This window comes from Bactrocera neohumeralis, chromosome 5, assembly GCF_024586455.1.
Source record: "Bactrocera neohumeralis isolate Rockhampton chromosome 5, APGP_CSIRO_Bneo_wtdbg2-racon-allhic-juicebox.fasta_v2, whole genome shotgun sequence".
NCBI classification, from domain to species: Eukaryota; Metazoa; Arthropoda; class Insecta; order Diptera; family Tephritidae; genus Bactrocera; species Bactrocera neohumeralis.
Genome location: NC_065922.1, coordinates 71,887,557 through 71,912,827, shown reverse-complemented (window position 1 = coordinate 71,912,827; position 25,271 = coordinate 71,887,557). Strand labels below are relative to the sequence as shown.

Genomic DNA, 25,271 nt, shown 5'->3' with positions numbered 1-25,271 from the left:
AATTAATAATAATTTTTCTTAATTTTTTAAACACAGTTTTTAAAAGCATTGAGTAAATCGTTCACTTTAAACAAAATCTTTAAGTATGATCAAACAATTAACAACTATTTTTTTCATACGTTTTTCCTTTTTATACAACAGTTATGAAAAATGTTATTTACTTTTTTCAATCTTTTATAGGAACTTTCCAATTAAGTTTATTTTCTAAAAAGGATTCCTAAAAAAATTTTTCTTTCAATTTCAATACTGTTTTCTCAATTAAAAAAAGACTATTTGAAAAAACATATTTTCTAAAATCATTTATAAATAAAAATATTTTTCAAAAAATTTATTTTTCCTTTAATTTTTTTTTTAGTTAATTTTTTTCTAATTTTCATAAATTCTTTTTTGTTTGAAAATGCAGTTTCAATAAAAGACAGACTTATTTCTTAAAAATAAACAAATTCTCATTCAAATTCAAATTAAATTTTGATATAAAAAATTATGTATTATTATTCATTATTTTAATTCTTTCTCACACAACATATCAAAAAATTACATAAAAAATGTTTATTCTTCCCAAATCCAAAAAAAAATTAAATTATTTTGCATTTTTCTTATTACTTCATATGTTATTTAGTCATTTTAATTAAAAAAAAAAAACTTAACTTAACTTAACTTTATTTCAAACATTTTTGGATGATTTCTTTTTTTTGTGGAAAATTCAAGCTCAAAAAAAATTTACTTTAAAAATAAAATACTAAATTTTTTATAAAGCTTAGAAATAATAAATTTTTTTTTTGATATTTATTATATAAAAAACAAATAAATATTCTTCCAAAAAAAAATTTACTTTGCATTTTTTTTTGGTAATTTTAATTAAAAAATCCTTTTTTCACAAAAAAAATATCCAAATATCAAAAAAAGTAAAAATATTTTTTGTTTTCATTTAAAAAAAAAAACTAATTTTTTTCAAAAAATAAATGAAAATTTTTTGTACATTTATTTAAAAAAATTTAAAAAAATTTACTTATAAAAAATTAAAAACAAAAAGTTTTACTAAACTTTGCAATATTAAAAAAAAAAAATTATTAAAAATTCTATCTTAATTTTCTGCTCACATAAAATATCACAAAATATTAAAAAATATTTATTCTTCTTAAAAATACAAATATTATTTCGTATTTTTTTTTGGTCCTCTTAATTAAAAAATTATTTCTTTCAAAAAAATAAAAAAAATTATTTCGAACAGCTAAAAAAATTTAACTAAAAAAATTAAATTTTTATAAAACCTTGAAATATTCAAAAAACTAAATATCAAAAAGTATATACATACATACATACATATTTACTCTTCCAAAAAAATAAAAATATTATTTTGCATTTTCTTTGGTAATTTTAATCAAAAAATCAAAAATCAAATTTTTAAATATTTTTTGTACAATTCTTTCTTTAAAAATTTCAATTTAAAAAAATTTACTTCAAAAAAAATTAAAAACAAAAATTTTTACAAAACTTTGAAATATTAAAAAAAAATTTCTTAATTTTCTTCTCACCTAAAATATCACAAAATATTAAACAATATTATTTCGTATTTTTATTTATTATTAAGTTTTTTTTTGGCCCTTTTAATTAAAAAATTATTTCTTGCAAAAAAAATAAATAATTTATTTCGAACAGTTAAAAAAATTTACCTAAAAAAATTAAATTTTAAATTAAAAACTTTGCAATATTATTTTTTTTAATTAAATTTTTTTTTTTTTTTTTTTTTTGCTCACACAACAAAAATATATAAAAAATATTTATTTTTATAAAAATATAAAAAAATTTATTTCTAACAGTTTTTGTTAATTAGTTTTTTTGGAAATTGCATTTTAAAAAAATTTTCTTGAAAAATCAAATTTTAATAAAATTTTGAAATATTAAATTTTTTTTATAAAAATTATTTTCTAATAAAATTTTTCAATAAAAATTGTATTTTTATACCTTCAAATTTTCTTTTTAAATTTTCAATTAAATTTTTTTTATTTTATTTTTTTTTCTCTAATTTTATATTATATTCATGATTTTGCATACTGTTTACGATTTCAGCTCGCTACTCAAGTCTTTAAGCTGTCATTTTTCGAACTAACTTCATAAATTTTTAGCTACCCAATTTCCCTTACACTCAATACTCAGTAATCAACTCTTCATTTTCCACTCATTCATTCAAATTTCTACGTGTCTGAATAAATGTTATGAAATGTCTTGAATATAAAAGAAAAACTTATAAATATTGTGATTTACTAAATGTCTCTTTTTTGTATGTATTTTTCTCTTCTCTTATTCTGTTCTCGATAACACACACTGCATATACTGTATGAAAAAAAAAAATTAATGCAATTGAATTGCCGTACACTGAAAAAAATTTCGCATTTTATTTTTTTAACGAATATATTTTTAAAAAACGATATATGTTTTCAATTAACAAAATTGTTTCAACAAAAATATTTTTAAATTCATACTAATTTTCCACACAAACAACTTTAAATTTAAACACAACTTTAAAATTATCATAAAAACAAACATTTTGTTCAATACTGCGCAAAATTCTACAACAACAACTCTACTCTTTACAACAACTACAAAACTTCAACAATAACTATGGAAAAACCATAAACAAACCACCACAACAACAAAAAATACTCTAGTGTCTCCAACTACTACGAATTCTCCAAGGAGCAGGACTACATTTGCTCGAAGCCCGAGGACTCTGGCATGCATTTATGCGCCAACTTGCCACCCTATCGTGTCGGCGACATGATTTGCACGGGTAAGTAAGCAATATACACCAATATATACAACTATAACAACAACAAGCAGCGGCTTATTGTTATAGCTGTTTGATTATGCAATTAAGTGTAGGAAAAAATTAATTAAAAATCGTTGTTAGAAACGTGTGCGCGCGGAAGTGAATGAAGTAAACCAATTTGCCAGCAACTCAATTTAAAGTGCGCCAAAGCAAGCGACTGCGGCGTGCCTTTGGTAGTGGGGAGGTACAACGATAAAACGGTAAAAAGTGCGAAAGAAACTTGGCAGCTTGTAAGCGCTAGTCAACTGACCGTAGCGCGCATACACACATAATTACTTGTTGTTGCTGCGGCTCATTAAAAAGTCAAGTTGCCGGGCGCGCGCGCAACAGCATTAGCGCCGGTCGGGCGGAAATGGACAATGCAACAAACTTTAATTGCTACTTGAGTGATTTTTCATGCTGCCAATTGATGTTGTTGTCATGGCATATTGTTGTTGTAATTGTTGCTTATGTTAATGAGCATGATTGGTGGGACGTGCGCGCGCGTTGGCATGCTCTTATTGTTGTTGGTGGCTGTGTGCGCGCAAATTTTTCATAATGATTATGAAGATGAAGCGCTGCGGGGGGCTTACCGGTAGATTTTTTAATTAAAAATACAACAACCACAAGCGCAGAAGTATGCAGGAAATGAAAATTGTAAAATGGTGTCGAGGAAAATAAATAATTAAAAGCGAAATTGACAGAAATTAAAAGCTGGCAGGTAAAAAAATATTAATAAACAAAAAAATATTAAAAAAAAAAAAAAAAAAAAAAAAAAAAAAAAAAAAAAAAAAAAAAATCAAAAAAAAAAAAAAGAAAAAAAAAAAAAAAAGACAAAAAAAAAAAAACACGCAGCATAAAATCGAATTTCTACTATGCCAAAAAAGTAAAATCGCAAGCTTGGCAGCACGCCACGCGTTCGCGCGCTTTTCATTATTAACGCTTGACTTGAGCATTTCCGCAACCTTCGGCGTGGCATAATTTTAGGCGCCACAACAAAAATAAATTTTTTTCTATTTTTCTGAATATGTGTATGAATTTCGGAATTACTAACGGTAATTTTACACACCAGTGCGCAAGTTTGCGGCAAATTGCACTAGGAAATTGTCAAGTAGTCGTCAATTAGCGCTAATTAGCGATACATTTTTGAAAGTAATTTTTGTAGAAAAAATTTCTCACTTTTTAAGAGACATTTTTAAGTAAAATTTCTATAACTGGAATTATAATTTAACAAATCAGAGCTTTTTTTAAGTTTCTCAATGTAAAAATTTTTTGTAAGCTTGTGAGATTAAAAAAATGGTACTTGAAGGCTACACAGGGTTGCTTAGGCATACGTACAAAGCAGAAAATGTAACGGTTGTCAAGCTGCATCAGTGTTTTAAAAACATAAACTGCACCCACTACACACAAAATCTTCATAGAAGACCCTAGAGGAAAAAAATGAGTCCCTAGTGATCCCGAAACTGGATTAACACATGATCAAACAAGCACTGTAAACTCGGCGAAGTTATGCAAACCTATGTGGATGATATTTTCGCCAACTATAACAATAAAAAAGCTATTTTTCAGACAATAGTGAAATAAAGTCTTCTGCTCAGAGTCAAATGAAAAGTTTCACGCATAATAAATCCCAAAGTATCTGACAGAATCGATATGGCAATAACTTTTTTTATTTCTGGCACTACAGGTGCAGTTCAATCATGGGTTGAATACCCTGCGTGCCTCTAAGACAATATGTAAAAATAAGTCTACAAATCTTTAAAGCTTTCAAAAGCTCCATCAATAATTTCTACTGCGTTTTAGACATTTCCGATTACTGAAGTATAGAATAAAAGTATCAAAGCTCTCGGTCATATATATAATTTACTACAGTGGGCAAAAAATAGTAAGACTTTTTAATTTAAATTTCATGCGAAAACACATTCGCCGAAATATGTTTTTTTCTAGGTTGTATGACTGTCAGTGACATCTTTGCTAAATAACGCATTAAAATAATCATTATTGTTTAGTATACTCTTGTCGTCCTTAAGTACATAAAGTGTATTCGGCGGTTTTTACGATGATTGCTAGGGTTGAGAAGACATTGACGGCGAACCACGTCCAGGACAGCCACCAACATCAACAAAATAAAGAAATTGGTTCTTGAGAATCGATGACTAACAGTCAGAGATCTTACTGACACCTTTGGAATATCGGAAGGACCAATGAAAATCATTTTGAAAGATCATTTGAGTCTAAGAAAATTGAAACCCCGATTGGTTTCAAAATCACTACATTTTTTCGTACACTCGCGTGAACGTCTGTGAAACAGGATGAAACAGGACTACCAGGATGTCATAAAAAGCACTATTACTGGCGTTGAGTCTTGGAACTATGCTTACGACCCGGAAACACATTATCAATCGGTCGAATATTATGTTCACAGTTTTCTGCGATTATCGAGGTCTGGTGCACTCCGAATTTTTTTCGACCGGCCAAATCGTCAACAATGAATACTATTTGAGTGTTAGGAGTCATTTGCGCGAAGCTATTCGTAAAAAGAGGCCGAAATTATAGACCGACAATTCTTGGTTTTTGCCACGATAATGCACCGTCGCATACTGCATTGGTTCTTCGTGACTTCTGATTATTCAGCAAACTCAAACGATCGCTCCGGGGCCGTTTTGAAGGCTATTCCGTAAATTGACTTTAACAGCTCTTTCGAGGGTTGGAAAAAGCGTTGGCACAAATGTATTGTGACCAAAGAGGGATTAGTTTTAGGGAACGACATAGTTTTTAAAGAATAAATTAAGTATTTTAAAATTATGAAGAAAGTCAGTAAGACTTTTGGCATAGTACTAACATATTTTACTCCTGATTTCTGCGTATAATTTTTTTTATAAAAAAAAAATTAAATTCATATTAATTTTTCAGAACCCGCATCCAAATTTAGTGACAATCTACCGACAAATACCTCTTGCGTCAATTGGAATCAATATTATACGGATTGTCGTCGGGTTGGTCAAAATCCATTTCAAGGGACAATATCGTTCGATAATATTGGCATGGCATGGGTGGCGATATTTTTGGTAAGTAAAGTAATATTTGTGAGCTGATAAATGAGAGAATGACAGCGAATTGAATAACATAAGAAATTAATTTATAAAAATTTACAACTAAGAAATAAATAAATCTTTAAAGTATACATTTAGGGATAGCAATACAGAGCGCAAAAAAGCTTAGCAAATAGGACTAATTTTTATAAAATTTCCACAAAAGTATGGATTAATTGAGGAAGTATGGAGGTGTATAAACAGAGGTTTTATATAGCTACATCTATATATTCTTTAAACCAAACAACACAGGATTGACCTATAGCGCCTAAAAGGCAGTAATAGTCCTGACAAATGTTTTATCTTTCAATGACAAATTAAAAAAAGAAGTACTGCTAGCTAATAAAATGAATTTCTGGCATTAAAGGATTTAAAAAATATAACTAAGTAATCAAAAGTAATTAAAATTAATATCAGCAGTGAAGAAGCATGCCTGAAAATATGCTACTAACTAGGAAAACGTCTTTATTCAAGTGTTCCAAGTTAAGAATTCCCAATTTATTATTTGTAGTCAATACATTACTTTCAAATACAGAATGACTACCCCAAGTAATTTAAAAAAAGTGTCAAAAATAGGCAAGTAGACCTCACATATTTAAGGCGAACAAACATAAATTGTAATTTAAAGTAATGTATAACCCATACAATCAATATGACATATATACCGCAAAAGCTTTCGAAGATGGAAAGCATGAAGTCAATATTAGTTATTGAAATATGAGAACATTTGGTTTTCATGCCTAAAAGTATGCTTATTCTTACAAATACTTTAAAATTACTGCCAAGTAATTAGAAGTAATGCTTAAACTGTATAAATGGCGTCTGAAAAGAGTGGTTTAAACTAAGAAAATTAATGTAATTGACTAATTCAAGACTAAAGGTATATTATTTTGATATGAAATTCATAAATAATTAATTTAATTAAAAGTAATATCATAAAATTTTTGGTTATGAAAGCAGTTGTCAGGTCATTAAGCATATATTTTACTTTTTCTAAACTATTTCAAGAAAGATTTTACTCAATATTTGCCGCGAAGCCAGATATTCGTGCGCACAAAAGTATGCAGCATTTTTCAAAATTCTTAAAAAGTGAGATTGTGCTTATGTAGAAACTTTATAAGAGTATTAACCCCTAAAAATATGCAAATAAAGCTTAGTAACAATCCATTTTATACTTTCTGAATATAACTAACGGCCCTAAAAGTATGCAATTATAAAAAAATATATATTTGTATAAGCAAAAATTTGTACTAACCCCTAAAAATATGCAAACAAGGCTAAGTAACTACGCAATTTGTATTTTTTGAACATAACTAACGACCCTAAAAGTATGAAATTATAAAAATTATACATATAAGCAAAAAACTGTTAGATTTTGTTATTAAATATTATTAAATCGTTTATAAATTTGACATAAGCATGCAAAACATACTTTCGGAATCTCATAGGCAGCCTAAAAGTATGCGAAGTTAGGAATTTTAAATAAACACTACAAACACTGACTACATACTTTCATTAGACATATCTTTTTCAAACCAATCTCCTGCCACATCTGCTCCACAACATTTCCATAACCCAAAGTGCAGCTCAATTAATTTTCTACACCTAAAAGGCTGCTACATGCAAAGCATACAAAACACACAGTATCGCTTACGTTCATATACAAATTATAGGCGTTCCAATTTCCGCGTGTACGCTACGTGACACTTTCAGTCGTTGGTGTTTTTCGGGACTTCGACAAAATTGACACACCCACACGCACACACAGCCCTATTGAATGTACATATTTATCCTGACACACTTATTTGCATAATTTGCGCCAGTCATCTGGTGTGCCGAAAACCTTTTATGTAGCGCGGTGGCGTTTCGGCGGCGCGTGCATTGATGCGCGCACTCGAATTTCGTGTTGGTCGCACTTTAATTTCGCATTTCCCACTCGCATTTGCATTTACGCCGAAAAGCACACAACACTAAATACAAACGACAACCACGCAGCCAGACACACAGCGAAAGGTTCGCCGTCGAAATTGCGAAAAGGATTTGAGCACGACGGAGACGAGAGCAAACAACAAACAGTGGCATGAAAAGTATACCCAACAACAACAACGACTACAGCAGAGTAACAATAATTAGAAATTCGTTATTTGTGTAACCACAACAAAAGCAGCTGTTGGAAGTAAAGAAAACAGGCCGCCGCTTAAGAGCTGTGGGGGTGGGGCTGTTTATATATGTTTTGTAAGCGCATATGGCCGATTTTTGGTGTTTATTTGCAGTTGAATTTGTTGTTTTATGTTTTTATGGCTTGAATTTCGGCAGCAATGTATTAAATGTTAATTTTAGACGCATTACATATGCGAAAAGGGTGCGACCTAAATAAATAAAAACGCCTCATATGGCCATTAGGACCGCACAAGAGTGCAGACCGTTCTTAAAAATGTCAAATATATAACACAGAGAGATAACTAAGCTGCTCACGTGTAAAATTTTTGAGGAAATTTACGCACCTACCTTTAAGAACTGAAGAAGCGCTGAAACGGCAGACCTGAAATTATATAAGACAGAATATATTAGAAAATATTAGAGGCAAAACTTAGAAGTCCTATGTAATAATAACAATAAAATGCTACTAATAATCGTACTAATAATAATAATACCAATATAAACGCCTAAGAGTATGCAACATTTTTAAAATGAAAACATATTTAAAAAATCTATAAAAATTTTAGGTTTCTTTCTCTTGTAGATAAAGGTTTAACCAGAAAATTATTCCAATTTTTTTGAAAGGCAAAACAGCAGCTCCTAAATGTATGCCATAAAAATTTAAATAATTTAAAAATAATAGAACATAACTCCAATTAAAAACTTTAATACTATTTTACTCTTAAGAGCAATAACTATACTAGAAAATTTCAAAGACAAAACTTATAAATAACAAAAATTTATATGCGCCTACCTCTATGCAATAATTTTATATAGCAAAAAATATTTTATAAAGTTTCTAGAGAATTTATAGTCTATATCTGTTCTAAAAAATTACTAGAAAATTTCAAAGACAAAACTTATAAATAACAAAAATTTATATGCGCCTACCACTATGCAATAATTTTTTATAGCAAAAAATATTTTATAAAGTTTCTAGAGAATTTATAGTCTATATCTGTTCTAAAAAATTACTAGAAAATTTCAAAGACAAAACTTATAAATAACAAAAATTTATATGCGCCTACCACTATGCAATACTTTTTTATAGCAAAAAATATTTTATAAAGTTTTTACTAAATTTATAATCCATAGCTGTTGCAAATAGACATTTAGATGCAGCATTGTTCTTACTTCAAGTCAGTAGTCGAAAGTCCAATCACCTACCCCTAAATGTATGCAATAAAATTTATGTAATTTAAAAAAAGTTCTAAAAAAATATTAAGAACTAACTTAGTTAGAATTTTAAAATTCAATTATTAAAAAAGTTGAATATTAAACAAAATATTTATTAAACATTTTGAGAAATTGGCATTTTTATACAATAGCAAAATTTATGTACACCTAAAAGTATACGCAGCACTTTTAACGTGCTTATAGCTATACAAATAATTAAAAAATATTAAATTTTTTTTATTCATGGGCTTCAGAGAGTGTTGTAATTTTGTATACTTTAGTAATGTACCAATGCAATCATAAGCTCCTAAAAGTGTGCTATACTTGCTAAAAATATCCCCAGAAGACGCATATAAGTAGTTATCCCAATAAAATCGATAAACGAAAGCAAACGAATTAAAAAGGAATGCATTATTTTGTAAACAAACTCGAAATTATAGCTGAGCCTAAATGTATGCCTTTAAATATACACTCTGGCCGCTAAAATGGCCATAAATTCCTTAAAGATAAAAAATTGAGAAAGGAAAATGCACAATAGTACCTTTTAGAAAGAAAAATTTGGTCAAGACACGATACCTAAGCCTAAATATATGCCTTAAAGTATGCAATCTGGTTGCTAAAATATCCACAAATTCTTAAAATATTCAATCTAGAGGCTAAAATATACTTAAATTATTTAAAGAGAAAAAAGTAAAACAGGAAAATCTGTGAAAGAATATTTAAAAAAAACCTTTAGTTAAGACGTAAAGTATGCAAAGAAGTGTTCAGTATAGTTTCAGTATGCTGTCATAAAACATTAAAATAAAAAAATCATACAGAAAAAACGGCTCATTTTTATTTCTCGCAGTAAAAAACTGAGCTTTTCGTATGTTTTTGTTTTTATTTTTAATTTTTCAAGCATTAACAAGAATACCAAATTTCAAATATTTCTATGTTAAATACTCTTCATAGAGGTAGTAGTCTCAGCCGTTAAAGAAAGGTCTCATAACACTTTTCACAACCTTAAGGCAATATTTTAACTACCCAAACCACCACAAACCCACATTAAGTACCGACGACCCCTCAGACATGCACAAAATTACAATTAATTTAAATTGCACAAAAACAGATTTTCGCACATTTACACCACCTCAAAGTCGACAAATTTATTTAACGGGCTTCACGGAGACCTACAACTGCATGCCGTTTTATGGCGGCTCTGTTTCATTTAATTGCGGCGCGTCGACGCCTAAAACTATGCAACTACATTACATTAAGTATACAATTTACCACATTGCCGCAAGTACGCTGTTTACGTGCACACAATTGCCGACAACGACAACGACACCAACAACAGAAATAGCGACTATGATGACGGCGACCTTATCGATGTGCTATTATCTGCTCGAAAATTCAATTAACATTGGGTGGTTGGCAGGCGGAGATGGCAGCTGAGAGCGAGCAGCGCGATAGCCCGACAAACAGCAGCAATAATTGACAGTGCTACAGTTACACAGCAATTTTATGTGCTGCTGAAGAGCGGGTGCTGCATTGAATGACAGCTAGGTGAGCAAGGGCTGCGTGGTAAGCGGGTTAAGCAAGGACAAGCGTTCGATTAGCGGCTATTTAAAATTTACCTTGACGCTGTTGCGCTGGAGGCGCCCTCCATAGATCACATACCATACAAACTACCAACCAGCTTGGATGAATATTGGCAGTGTAAACACCTATGAGCACAGTAAGGTTGAGAGCGTTGGAAGGTCCTTTCACCCCTTGAATTTAAACCCGCTTTTTATGTGCGCACTCGCTCGCTCATTCGCTAATATATGCAAATTGACAGTTACAAGCAGACTAGCAAACATATACGCGCATACGTGCATGTGTGGAATAGGTGCGGAGATATTATTGAACAAGTTTACACTTTTGCGCCTTACGTTATACTGCAAGTTTTTCTTTGCCTACCTTTTGGCGGCGGAAATATAGCTAAAACAGCTATTGAAATTTGATACTCTGCAGATATAAGCCCTGTTTGATAATAAATTCTATACAATTTATATTCATATCAAATAAAAGTTGTTAGCAAAAACGCCGCGAAATATGCTACAGCTTTGCTAGAAACGATTAATTGACATTGTGGCAATGTGATAGGTCACTGTTTGTATGACTTGGAATATCTGTCCTGTAACACTGACAATGTTTTACTAGTGGCGTCTTATATTCCCGATCTATACTTGTAACCAGACATAAATATATGTATCTATATACATACCTTCCCCTAACTCCTTAAGCCTCCAAGCATCTGCCTCTTACACTTCACTCTATACTCACACACCCTCATCATAACCACATTTGCGCACTCTCATTTTAACTTTCGCAAGTATGCTAAGTTACAAGTGTAATAAAAATTTTATTGCATACCTTTTGGCGTTGACGTTGACTGAAATTAAATTTCGCTCACGTTTGTTAGTTCGTTTGCGCTTTATTACATTGTTATATTTAATAGACATCTTTGATGCGTGTTAGCGACTTTGCTAGACGCAAGAAAAGTGTGTGCGCCTAAAAGTATGCAAATAAAACGTTGCTATTTTATTTGCAAAAGCTATTATATTGTATCATCACGCGACACAATTTGTGAAGGCAGTCATACGTGTATCTAGAAGAAAATCGTCCCACGCGCACATGCTTAAAAAAGTTTTCTTGCCTTCTTAAAAATAAATAGCGCCTGAAAATATGTTTCATGCCTTAAGAACATTAGCTTTAATTTGCTTCAATTTTGTGTTGTATACTTTTATGTCAAGTTGACTTACATTTTAGTAGCAGAATAAGTTATTTGGAAGCTAAATTAGTTATTGTTGTTGTTAGATCTATTCTAAAATTATCTCTAGCGTAAGTTTGTTACAACTACAACCAGCTTGGTTTCTGTTTTTATTATTTCAACACAAAGTAATGTGTCATGAAATCAAAAGTTTTCGTTTTTCGTAAATATCACATTTCGCCTCAACTTACTCTTTTCGCCTATATTTATGCTTGCATAATTCGAACTTAAGCTAATTAATGTCATAAAATTTAAATTTTCATATAGAAATGGTAGAATTAGAGAACTAGAAGGAGAAATAGCAAAAGAGAAATTATTTACTTTGCGGCAATAACAACATTGCCTAAAAGTATACAAAATAATTTTTAAAATAATTTTTTTTGACATTTTAAGCACAATTAATGCCATATGTTTTGAATTTTCTTATAAAGATGGCGAAATTTGATAAAAAATAAACAAATACATATTTTGTAGAACCTTTTAGTGAAGCCTAAAAGTATATTAAACAATTTTTTAAGCTATTTTTTACACAAAAGTTTATTTTGATGTTTATACATTTGTATAGGAACGTTATTTGTTATCAGTGGAAATTTAGAAATTGCGAGAATATGAGTTGTTCGTATATTTACGCCTAAAAACATACTATTTTTATATACAATATGTTTTAATTTGCAAATTCTACATATGCAACCTGCGAAATGTTTAGTTATACATTGCACATGATATAACCTATTTCTAATACACAAATTTTGCCAAGCGCCTACAACTATGCCAAACAAATTCAAATTAAATATGTACAGTAAGTAAGATATTAAAGCAGATTTTGACTTAGCGATAAATAAGACTATTTTCGATTTTATTTTTACCAAACAAGCAAACCCTAACCCCTAACCCTAACGTATAGTACTTATCTTGTCGAATGAGCGCCAAAAAGTATGCCACGCAAAGAAGTATACCATACACATAAGAAATAATTCATGAAAGTATCTTTTTCACTTGGCATAACTCAATTAAAACTTTTAGTTTGCTTCCGCCGTTATACAAGTTTCAATATGTGCGCCCAAATGTATGCTATTAAGAGCTTAGTAATTTATGAGGCAAATAATTATAAGTAAATACATTATTTAATTTTCCTGAAGACAATTTTTTTATAAATATGTTTTCATATTTTTTTTATTTTTTATATAACACTGCCCAAAAGTATGCTACATTAATGATACACTGCTATTAATATGCTTTCATTATATGGCAAGTAACTTTTCCTAGTGCCACATATACTCTCACAAGTTACTTAAAAAAATTGCAAATTTGCCAACGTAAATACTTTTGTATTTTGGCAGCGATTTTTTTAAAGTTACCGTTATCTACCGCCAAAAACCGAACAAACTTTCGTTAAAACATGCGCATGAATGCAGTGAGTTTGTCTAGATTTGTTTTAAAAACTTTATCCTAATATTTATCACTGCATTCTAGGCTGCTCTAAGCTGCAGCGCCTAAAACTGTGCCACTTATAATTTGAATTTCGAAAAAAATAAAAATTTTGCTAAGCTCTCAATGTAGTATTTAGCATCAGTAGACATTTGCACGAACGGCTTTTGCACTATTTTCAGTTTCTCAAATAATTACGCCAAAAAGTATGCAGCGGAAATTGTAATAAGTGCGTACAAACAGCACAAAACTAAATTACAAATTTTCCGTTTCGAATAATTGCAAATATTCTAGTAAACCGCTAACTGTGCCACGCAGCGAAACGCGCAAAAGTATGCAGCACGATTTATTTAACGCTAAATACCCAAAATATTGGCGGTGGTTACCGACAATGTAAGCTTTGTGGCGATGCTGGAGCGCAAAATCCCGTTTAGACTGGGCGAAACTTTTGATTATGCTTATGTGCTTGTGTGTGTGTAGAAAACCAACAAGCCCGAAAGTATGCTACGCGCAAATAACTTTTTCCATCATGCCATTAGAAACTGGGTAAAATTTAATTTTCCACGTGCTTTTGTGAGAGAGAGTGTGAGTGAGACGAAGGGAGGCGCGGCAGGGCGTGCACGGCAAACCGTTAGAAGTGAATGTTTGTTTGTTTGTTTGTTTTGGTGAGAAAAGTCGTCGCAAAATATGCTGCTTATTGAAAAGTTTGCGCTAAACACTGAGCGGGGTACGAAGAGGGAAGTAGGTGCGAACGAAACGGTGAGCTGAGTCAAAGCAGCAATGAAAGGATGGAGGGTGGAAGGTGGAAAAAAGTTTGTCGTCGTTTATAGCAAACTGAGAGTCACATTGCAGCGGCCAAAAAGGGGTGCAAACGAAAAGGTGTAGCGCAGAGTTGAAAATTAGTAAGTCGAGCACTGCGGGAAGGGAGAGGAGAACTATAGAAGAGCAGGCATGCTGAAATTAAATTGGCGACAGGGTGGTGCTTAAACAAAGTGCTGTTGCAGAAAAAGCAAAGGGCTGACAAAGTTTATTCAACAAGTGGGGTGGCAAATGCGATTGTGTAAGCGAAGACGCAACAAAAAAGTTTTCGAAATTTATTTATATCTTTTTTTTTTATATTTTATTCCGGAATTTTCGCGGCCACACTAAAGTAGCGGTATCTTTGTGGCAAACGCCACACATATTTTCCAACGTTTGCTGGCAGTGACAGCATTGTGCTAATGTTGCCACTACAGGTGAACGGCAACAGCGAGGGCAATAAAGTTGTAAGCTAAAACAAAATAAGTTGCGCATTACAATTGCAGCTGAGTTGTGGCAACTTTTGCTATGAGACATTACAGCAATAACATGCTCAACCCTGCAACACGCAGCGCACTTGCAACATGACAGCCAACAAACCGCCTTGAACTGGCGGCAAACAATTGTAGCAGCAAACATTTTCACAATGAGCACAACAACAACAAGAGCGCAGGTAATCAATTACAATTTGCAGCCAACGAAAACCCATTACCCGCACCGCGTATGTGTGCTGGGCCAGCCAGCAGCCATTACAGAGCCAGTCATAGTGGCCGCCGCACGCATAAACAATGCAAATAACTTAATTATATAGTGATTGAAATTTGCCGGCTGCCGCCGCACAGGGATGCTATGCTGGCAGGCTGCTGAAACCACTAATTTTCGTGCGCCAGACCTTGTGCGCCACCAAATTGCCATAGATCTTTTCGTGGCGCTGCTGACGTCATTAAATTTATGAATCCACAATCGAGTCGTGTCAGCACCAGCATGCTGTGGCAGTCTCTAATTCAGTTACCCCTTTGCATATACATATTTAATGTATGTAGATGCAGATTATTTACCTGCCGTACGCCTATTTATATGCCTCAGCTCTTTGTGTGTGCCAACATAGTCGATTGCGCCCGCAGCTAATTTAATTAAAGGTCACCTCTATGCTAAAACCTTTACCGTTGCATACTTTTAGGCGCATATGAGTGTTTATTGTAGTCGATTGTATGTGTTGATACCGATTTAATGCCGTCGCGTTTCAATAACATACGCAAAAGTACTGCAATTTTAATAATAAATTGTGGGTATTATTCTAATACAATAAGTAAAAGTGTGATTACAGGCGCTAGCACGCACGCAGGCAGCACATGCGCTTAAATGCTGTTATATTATGCAATTAACGCGCGATAACTGACCTTGATGCAGGCAATTCGAAACGATTTGTGAGTAGATAGTCGATTAAGGTAATTATTAAAAGCAAAATGCTGCATAATTTTAGGTGTGCGTGCATATATTCTTGTGCTCAGTACATGGCAGCTATAAAACTAGATTAACCTTCAATAATAGTTAAAAAAATCAATATGCAAAATATTGTAAAATATTTGAAAATAAAGTTGACAATTTTAAGATTCTTTTAGGCGCAAATGAATATGGAATGAAAAACACCTCTAAAATGTTGCGAATGCAATGGCCTAAATTTAAAGAATTTAATATTGACATTATCATGTATGGACAAAAATCAATTCAAAAATGTTTAATACACATTTAGGCGCAAATTATTAAAAATATTATATAATTTAATTATTTTCCGTAAGAAGTAAGTAGGCAAAATTAATATTCTAAACACTACGAGAACAATAGAAGTTAAAAAAATCAACATCAATACATATTATAAGATATTAAAGAATAAATTAGAAAATTGTAAAATAATTTTAGGCGCAAATGTTTAAAAACGAGTAATAGAAATGAAAAATACCTCTGCAATGTTGTGACTGCAATGACCCAAATTGGGAAAATTTGATATTGAAATTTAAAGATATTAGGACAACTCAGTTCAAAAGTTTGTAATATGTATTTAGGCGCAAATTATAAAACGTGTTATACAAAACAATTATTTTGTATTATTTTCTTCCAGAGTTAAGAAAAATTAATATTCCAAAAGTTATCAATATTAAGAAAGCGCATTTCGAATACTTAAAATATATCTTTAGGCGCAAATGATTAAAAATAAGTAATTGATTATATTTATACCCAATATTTATAAAAAAAAGACATATTTATAAAATATTGTGCACGCAGTGGTGAAACATTAGAAATATTGTTGTAAATTTTAATGACTACTATGAAGTAAAGAATCAGTAACATACCTTTTAGCGCAAACTTAATTAGCAATCTACCGCAAAATGCATTTATAAAACTTTGTTTTTATAAGTGAAATAAATGTAACCTACAAAAGCACTGCAATAACATAATACTAACAATTTTAATCAATGAATTTGAATAATCCAATTAGTATTGTGTATCTTTAGGCGCCTGAAGATTTCATAGAGAACAATATGTGATAAATTCAAGCAAACTGCTTGTAGTTATAATGAGTTCATGTCATACATTTGTATATAACACAATCGTTTATAAATCCATTTACAAAGTCATCTGAATATTTACTACATATTTTTAGGCACATGCTCAATTTCTACTTCTTATTAATATAATTAACCAGCTATTAAAATAGTTAAGGTAATAAAGCCAATTTTCATTGCTTAATATCATTGTTAAATATCAGTGTTAATATACCTAAGCATGAAATACATTAAACTGAATGCTTTATAATTTTATAAAATAAAAATTTTAATATAAATAAATAAATTTTTTATGAAATTTGCCAATTAAAAAACAAGATTTTTGCATCGTTCATAGCAATTTTTGGGGCTAGCAAAGAAAATTTTAACGAACGTAAAATTAATTAAGTATTATAAGTTTTATACGAAATTCAAAAATAGATAAAAAAATTTTATTAAAAAGAAAAATTTTAATTTTTTTATTGACTTAATAAGCGTGTTTTCCACAGAATTTGCTTAAACAATCTATTTTATATGCCAAATTGTAAGTTTCTAGTGTGTAGACAAAAAGGTATAGCATAATTTTAGGATTTGTAATTTTTAAGAATTTTTCTTTTAAAAAAAATGGTTACTAGTTTAGCCAGTAAGCGTATTTTCCACAAAATTTGCTAAAGCAATATATTTTATATGTTAAACTTCAAGTTTCTAGTGCGTGACGAAAAATGTTTTGCATAATTTTAGGATGTGGAATTTATAAATAAATTTTTTTATCGAGTAATTTTCTGTGCATAATATATCATTTCTAAGTTTCGTCTACATTTTCGATAGTATATTTTTTATGAAATTTGCCAGTGTTTAGTAGAGTTTTAGGCGCACAAAGTTTATTTTTCATTCTAAGTATGCAATTTGTAAACCAAATTCTTTTTAATGTTAATGTGTTAATGTTTAAGGTTAATGAATACAGAAAAGCTGTACAGAGATAATAGCGTCTTAACATACATAAAAAGCGCATAAAAGTATGCTACAAAAATTAGCTAATCAGTTCAAATAAACACCATTAACTGTAAAATATGTCACGAACGTTTAGAGTCATATATTTTAAGTTATAAAAATAATATCTGTTAATAATATAAAAAAGTTATTATATTTGTGACCGAGCGCCCAGAGATAGGCAACTGAAAAAATGTCTCATTCGAAAAGATGTATAGAAATTACTTCAAATTTCAAAAATATTCATAAAAATCGAGATAGAAAATATTAATTATTTACTAAAATATATCCATAAGCATATTTAATTTAAACAAATTCTCAAAAACTCTCCTCACTGATTCTACTTTTTTTTCACCTACTTTTTTTCACCTAAACAGGTCATTTCGCTCGAAGGCTGGACGGATATAATGTATTACGTACAAGACGCTGACAGCTTTTGGGATTGGATCTATTTCGTGCTGTTGATTGTGGTAAGTAAGCCAAACGAAGGTATAAACTCTTAAGGAAAACTGAAGTTTAAGCATGAAATTTCGATTTATTTAGCATACATTTAGGCGAAAATGGTTTAGAGACATGAAAAAGTACTCGCAAGAGATATTTTCTAGAAATATGCCCATGAAATATTAAGCTTCTTACATCACTCTTTTATAGGGCAGAAAATCTTCTTTTAAATTATGTTGTATACATTTAGGCGACAATGGTTGACATACATGAAAAGGCATTTGGAAGACTTTTTCTAGAAGTTTTATGGACATATTGAGCTTATCACAGAGGTCGTATAAAGAGTAGAAAATATTAAACAAGATTTAGTTAGAATTTTTAGAAATTTCGAATTTTATGGTATACATTTAGGCGATAATGCTATTTATGAATATAAGTATATGTTTTGGAAATTTGTAAGACACTTCTGAATTAATTTATAGAAATTTTGTGGATAAATTAATCGCCTTTTATCGGTTTTAGATAGAGTATATACATATATAATCTAGTCCATAGGGATTGTGGAGATTTTAAGTACCAAATCGTTTGCTGTTATTTTTAAAGTAATATGTCGTGAATTGTCACAAGTACACTGTATCTGCCATAAAAAGGTCATGAAAGTACTTCTTTAAAGCTTAATACTTGTAGTACTCTCAAAGTACATATATCCATGAATACTTTCACGCCTCTCAACAAACAGTTATAACAAACTCCAGCTCCGGGGAAAGCTCTAAGTCAGCGCATACATTCAGAGAATTAAAATAAAGCACTCAGGTTCACATAACGTAATTCAGTGCTTCATTATATTACCATTTAGTTGATTGCTTCCTGGAAAACTTTAATTCAACACTTTTGTTAAATTTATACCACCACTATTTCAGTTGAATTAAAAGCTTTGCTCAGCCTCTTCAAACCACTTAATTTCAATTTCACTAAATGCTTCTAAATGAGACCACAAAATCGTGAATTTATTTTATTTATTTCCAAGCATTTTTCTACTTCTTTATGTGACCCTTTTTACGCTGAGGTGGAGGGTGTGTGCGTGAATGTATACCCAAGAGCATATAAAATTGCCATAAAAAGTAGTGAGAAAAAGGTAATCAGAGAGAAAAAAAATCAATTTACGCATAGCTCAGCTGAGGGACTACAAGTGCTCCCACAGTGCTTTCGACGCGCACCGGCGCAAGGTCAGTTGGGCTGGCACATGCGTTTGCGGGATTTATACCCGATTTACTCGTTTTTTTCCTCTGCTATTTGTAGGTATTTATGTGTGTATGAGTGCATGTAAATGTGCGTGAGCGCATACAGTTTAGTGGTATTCACTTTGCTTTGAGTTTCAGGGCTTTGTTTTAGCTAACCAAAACCCAAAGGTATGAGTAGGGTAAATGTATGGGCACAAAAAGGTTCAAAGCGAAAGTTTTAGTGTAGTAGTAGACTTGGACCTCTAGTTTTTGTGACAAGAAGTAAGGTAGCATATAACAAAAACACAAAATTTTAAAAATATTTTTCCAAAAATACCTACATTTACCTTGTTTTGTTTTTTCTGCCTCAAGAATCACTAAAACTAGAGAAGCTTAACTTTAAAGTGCCTAAAAGTATGCACCTACGTAACTTTAACGACCAAAGCAGCAGCCGCTAATATACAAAACTTTGAAAAGACAAGTTTTTAAACGCCCCCGCAGTCGTACAGCCAAGTCACCCAGTGTCTCTGCGTACACAAACAAACAACGCCTAAATGTATGCCCAACTTATGTATTATGGGATGTAAGGCACTTTTATAAAGGAAAAAAGGACCAGAGACCAACAAATGAAGCGTAAAAATTTAATATTTCATATGAATGAAAATTCACCGCTTCCAAAATAAGGGCGGGTAGTGTGCTCATTGTTGGCAGGTGTAGCTAAGGCTGCTGCCGCCAACAACTGATTAAATAACCGCTTTGTTGTAGCGCTGACTTGTCTGGTTGAATGATTTTTCATGTCGAAAATTTTGTAGCATGCTTTTGGGCACACAAACTCATTTTCCTAGCTGCCAACGGCTGGGTTGGTATCGTTGCCGCACACAGATTTATTTATACCTATTCAATATTTCCGTTTAGCTTTCAATTGATTTTTAACATTTAGCTTGCCTACACTTCAGCGCACCGCAAATAGCATTTAATTTAGCTTATGCCTTGCATACTTTTCGATGCTTTTTGCTTAGTCGGCAACAACATTTTGTTACACATAAGTATATGTTTACAGGAAATGAGCAGGAAAAGAGAAATTGTCTACGTCAGCGCCAAACGGCGAAATTTATCAGCCAATTAGTGTGCGCAATCATTTGTGTGTTACGCCTGAAAGTATGTTAGAATAATATTTTTTTTTACTGGCACGTGTAGCAAGTGCTGAGCATTATTGAGGAGGAGAAAAGACACGAAATTTAAAACATATCGATGGTATATATACGTTCACTTTTATGGTAAGGTATGCCTAAAAGTGTGCTAAATTAAATATAAAATATTTGTGATGTGTAAAAACCGTATTACAACTTTAATTTGTTTACTTAAAAATAATTTTAGGCAATAGAAACTTCTTGTCAAAAAAGTAAACTTATGAAGGCGCCTAAAAATATGCTAAATTAAATAAAATATAATTGCAATGTATAAAAAACGTACTAGGACCTTATTTTATTACTTTGAAAAGAAATTAGGGCAGTTAAAACAATTCGCCAAGAAAGAAAAGATATCAAGGCGCCTAAAATTGTACTAAGTACCTAAAACCAGCTTTAGTGAATTCTTGCTCCAATCCATTTCTGTCCAACTTTCCCTCTTTAATAACAAGATCACGTCCCAAAAGCATAAACTACAACTTTGTGTAGAGTTTCAACCAAACAGGCATACTTTGAGGCTTAAACATGTTTTTTTCTTACATCTGAATAACAACAGCTGGGTATTACCAACAAACAAGCGCCCATGCATGTGTTATGTGAGGCATTCATGTGTTAAAATAGCAGCCTGTAAGTATGCAAATATATGTCACAACTATTTACGCACTTACGGTAAATTAACTGGTGATTTATGTGCTGCACACTCTAGTTTCAAAGTTGTTCGAAATATATTTAGAAACTGAAGGGAAGGTACGCTTTTGTAGTACTACCTTAACAGCTAATTAAATTGCAGCTTGTTTACAATGTGTGACATATGTAGCATATATTCTGGGGTAAAGTAAATAAAGTAATATGTAAAACAAACTTTATTATTTTGACTTGAGCTTCATAATACTAGGTGAAGGAATTAAAAAGTAAATTTTGTGTAGGTATAAATGGATAGAAAATTATATAAAATTTTTAATAGCGCCTGCAAATATGCAAAAGAAACTAAAAAAAATGTTTGTAAGTAGTTTTCAACTCATAATTTTGTTCCATTACTGTAAACTCATATAATGCTAATGAACGGCTTCAACAGAAATTCTCTTAAACCATAAGTGCCTACAATTATGCAGTAAAAATGGTCTGGTATGTCTTCTAACACTTTTAAAGTTACTATATTCTCATTAAATTGCTCCACAAATCTCATTAAGCGTAATATTTTTATGCAAAAAGATTTAGAAATTCAATATTTGCCTATTTATAAATAGTTGCGCCTAAAGATATGCTACCTAAATGTGCAAAACTATCAAATTCGTGTAAATTCTTACATTTAACTCAAATTTCTGGAACTTCCTGAACTTAGATTGTGATATAACATCCTAAGAAATAACTGTCCTTTTAAATATATTTATATTAAATATGTACAAGCCATATTTTCCAACATTTGATTCAAAAATACTCTGAACCTCATTCTAAATATTTTTCAAGCATTTTATTTGCGGTATATTCGTCAGAAGTTTGTACATCAGCACGCCACAAGCCAAAATCTTTTTGTAAGTTCACAACTATATACAAATAAATGTGTATACTTTGTACACTAGCTCACGTGTAACCAGGTAACCTTAACCATTTTCCAAATACACAAAAACAAATAGATGTTTAGGGATAACAAATTCAATTTGGTTGTTGCCACAGGACACGAGTGTCGAAACCCCCAAAAAAAGAGCAACAACAAATGTGGCAAAAGGACATGTAAAGGAAAGTGTCAATATAGATATATAAACATAGAGGACATAGGAGGCAAGGTATTGGAGATAGTTCAGCCTATTGATTGGGTTTCAGAAAATAAGTAAGGTGATCAGACTGAGTTTGGAGTTTAATGGCAAATACTTATTAAAGTGCGAAACTTATAAAGTAGAAATGTAAACGAGATATGCCTTTTCACTATTGAGTTGGCATATCTAAGGGAAATTTCACTCATTTCACTCATCTATCACTTTCTTGTAATTCTCATCATATTTATGAAAAAATGCATGATCTTTTCAAAGCAGCCTGAGGGAACTTTTTGAGCCTTAGGGTTTTAGCAAACGATAAAATCGCAAGTAAAAATATATTTTAAAAATTTTTTGAAGTTACATACTGAAAAATATACGAATATCCATATTTAAGCGATAACTGAAGTTTAAGACACATGCCTAAACTACTCGTTCGCCGAGAAACCATATTTATAAAAGTGCCGCGAATTTACTACATCGGAAAAAGGTTCGCTGAACTCGCTGATCTGCTCTTTGCTTTTAAATTAATTTAAACTTCAAAATTTTCAGTTTTACAGCGGATTTTATGCATAAATATCACTGTGTCGGTAGACAGACCCTTAAATATATGACTATTCGCTTCAAACTCGCAGTTGAAAAATATTGTAGGAGCTAAACAACTCTTTCAATTGAAGATTCTCTAACTTTTCTGGTTCTATCTCTCTCTTAATCTGATAATTTTACACTCTGCTTCTCTTTGTTTTTGCTATTCCTTCTCTGGCTCTCTATTTTCTGTCGGCTTTAGCTTTTAATACACCGGCATAAGAGCTTCCCCAACCAAATTTGGAATTCTTCTTCTATCTCTCTATATTTTTACACTCTCTCTGTATTTTTCTTGTCTACCTCTCTCTCCAAACGAACAAGTTTGGAATCCTTTTCCTACCTCTGTTTATTTTTTGTACTGTCTCTGTATCTTTCTTTACCACCTTTCCTACTCTATCTAGTTCGCTCTATCTCTCTGGCTATCCTTCTCTATCAATTTCACTCTCTCTATAAATATATATCTTTTTTCTCTATCTCTACCTGCCGTTCTCTACCTAGTCCTCTCTATCTTTTTAGCTAGCCTTCGCTATCTATTTCACTCTCTCCATACATACATATATATATATCTCTTTTCTCTCCCTTCATCTTCCTTCACTCTCTTTTCTCTCAGTATCGCCTGTAGTTCTAGTTCTCTCTATGTCTCCGTCCTTCTACTCTATATATTTCTCTCTCTCTCGATATATTTATGTACATTTATCTCTCAATATCTATTTTTCTTGCCCTCTCCCTTTTTAGAATCTTTCACTCTCTTTCATATATTTTTGCAACTCTGCTTTTTTTATTTCTATTCCACCTCCACTTGCACTTTCCCTTTCTATTTTTTCTTCTTTGCTCTCTACCCTCACACCTTTTATCTTTTCCACAATTATAAACTTCTAAACTTTCTTTTGAAACAGAACAAGAGTAAAGAGAAAACTAAACAATTTTGCACATCAATTAGCCATTTTGAATACACTGTGCAATCATGCACGATAAGAATATCAACGTACCCGTAACCACACGTATGCCAACAAGCCGAGCTTGTGGTTGGGATTTGTAGGGATTTTTGCGCCCAGTAATACAATCGCTATACACATGTGTAAAGGGAAAAAATATACATTGTATATGTGACTGCGTTTGACAAGTCAAGTTTTACGCATTCCGACTTTTTTCCCCAACACACTCGAGCTGCTGTCTTGTTGCAGCTGTCTGGCACGGCCTCAAACTGTCATAACCTGGCCAAGTTGCCACTCATTCATTGCAGGAGCGAGTGTGTCAAGAGAAAAAAGTCCAACGCAGCATTTTACCGTTATTCGTATTCTAACCAGGGCAATGGCTGTACATGCGCCTTAAAATATGCCAACTGCTTTGTTTGCACCTTCTGCGTGCTCGGCGTCCCGACAGCAGCGCCTGCGACTGACAATGCGCCAGCAACAGGCAGAGTTTTCAACTTTTTCTGCAGTTCTTTTCGCTTTCAACTTCCTTTTTACTTTTTATGCCATTGTGAGTTGATTCTCCCACAATTTTTTGTGGTGCTGGTGTTTCTTTTTTTGTGGCAACAGCTGCTAACGCTGAATTTTCATTTCAAACTTTTACGCTTTTCACACAATGCGCCATAATAACTCAAGCGCGCTCAGTGCGCGTGTGTTTTTAGGTGTTCCCATGCTATTGTGTTGTTGGTTTTTAATTTTATGTGATTTCCTTCATTGTGTTGCTCGACGCCACATCCTGTTGCGCGTTCAAAAAACCGTATCTTCCTACTTTTCTGCACGAGTAGCGCGGCAGCTGAGTTTGGTCTCGAGCTAGGTTGAAGTTGATTGCCTATGCTGCGGTTTCAGCTGCAAAATCCACACTTATTTAGAACTAAATAGGAATGTAGCGCAGTGTGTACAAAGCCCAGTGGTAGAAGCATTCTCTTTTTTGGGTTCTAAAGGGGTTCAGAGGCAAGAAGCATGATCTTCCAAAGTTCAACCAGTGAATAGTGAATAAAAAATGGTCTGAGTTAGCAAAGTTCCAGAGTAAGTTCTTTCATTGCTTTGTCAAAAGGCCTTTCTCTCAAGCCATGGCCTGATTGAGCCCATAATCCCCCCAAGGAGTTCCCGGTTTCAACTGACTCATGTAATATTCTATATTGCTTCGAGCCATATCTTAGCAAAAGTAAGAAATCACGAGCAGAACTTTTGTGTTTGTCAGAAAATCGCATATACACAAGGAAAATGTTCCAACATCCTAAAGATTTTCAAAATAAAAGAAAAACAAAAACAAAATTCAATGGCATC

The 25,271-nt window shown here is 31.9% G+C and overlaps 1 protein-coding gene across 7 annotated transcripts in view; it reads left to right on the top strand.

Annotated features, from left to right (window-relative positions):
* The window catches only part of LOC126758195 (voltage-dependent T-type calcium channel subunit alpha-1H), a 257,600-nt gene that overhangs the window by 168,565 nt on the left and 63,764 nt on the right, over positions 1–25,271 (top strand). For all 7 annotated transcript variants that reach the window (XM_050472312.1, XM_050472310.1, XM_050472307.1 and 4 more), the window contains 3 exons: positions 2,670–2,791; positions 5,723–5,877; positions 18,207–18,299. In XM_050472312.1, the coding sequence (XP_050328269.1) occupies positions 2,670–2,791; positions 5,723–5,877; positions 18,207–18,299 (370 nt within the window). The remainder of the gene's footprint in view (positions 1–2,669; positions 2,792–5,722; positions 5,878–18,206; positions 18,300–25,271) is intronic.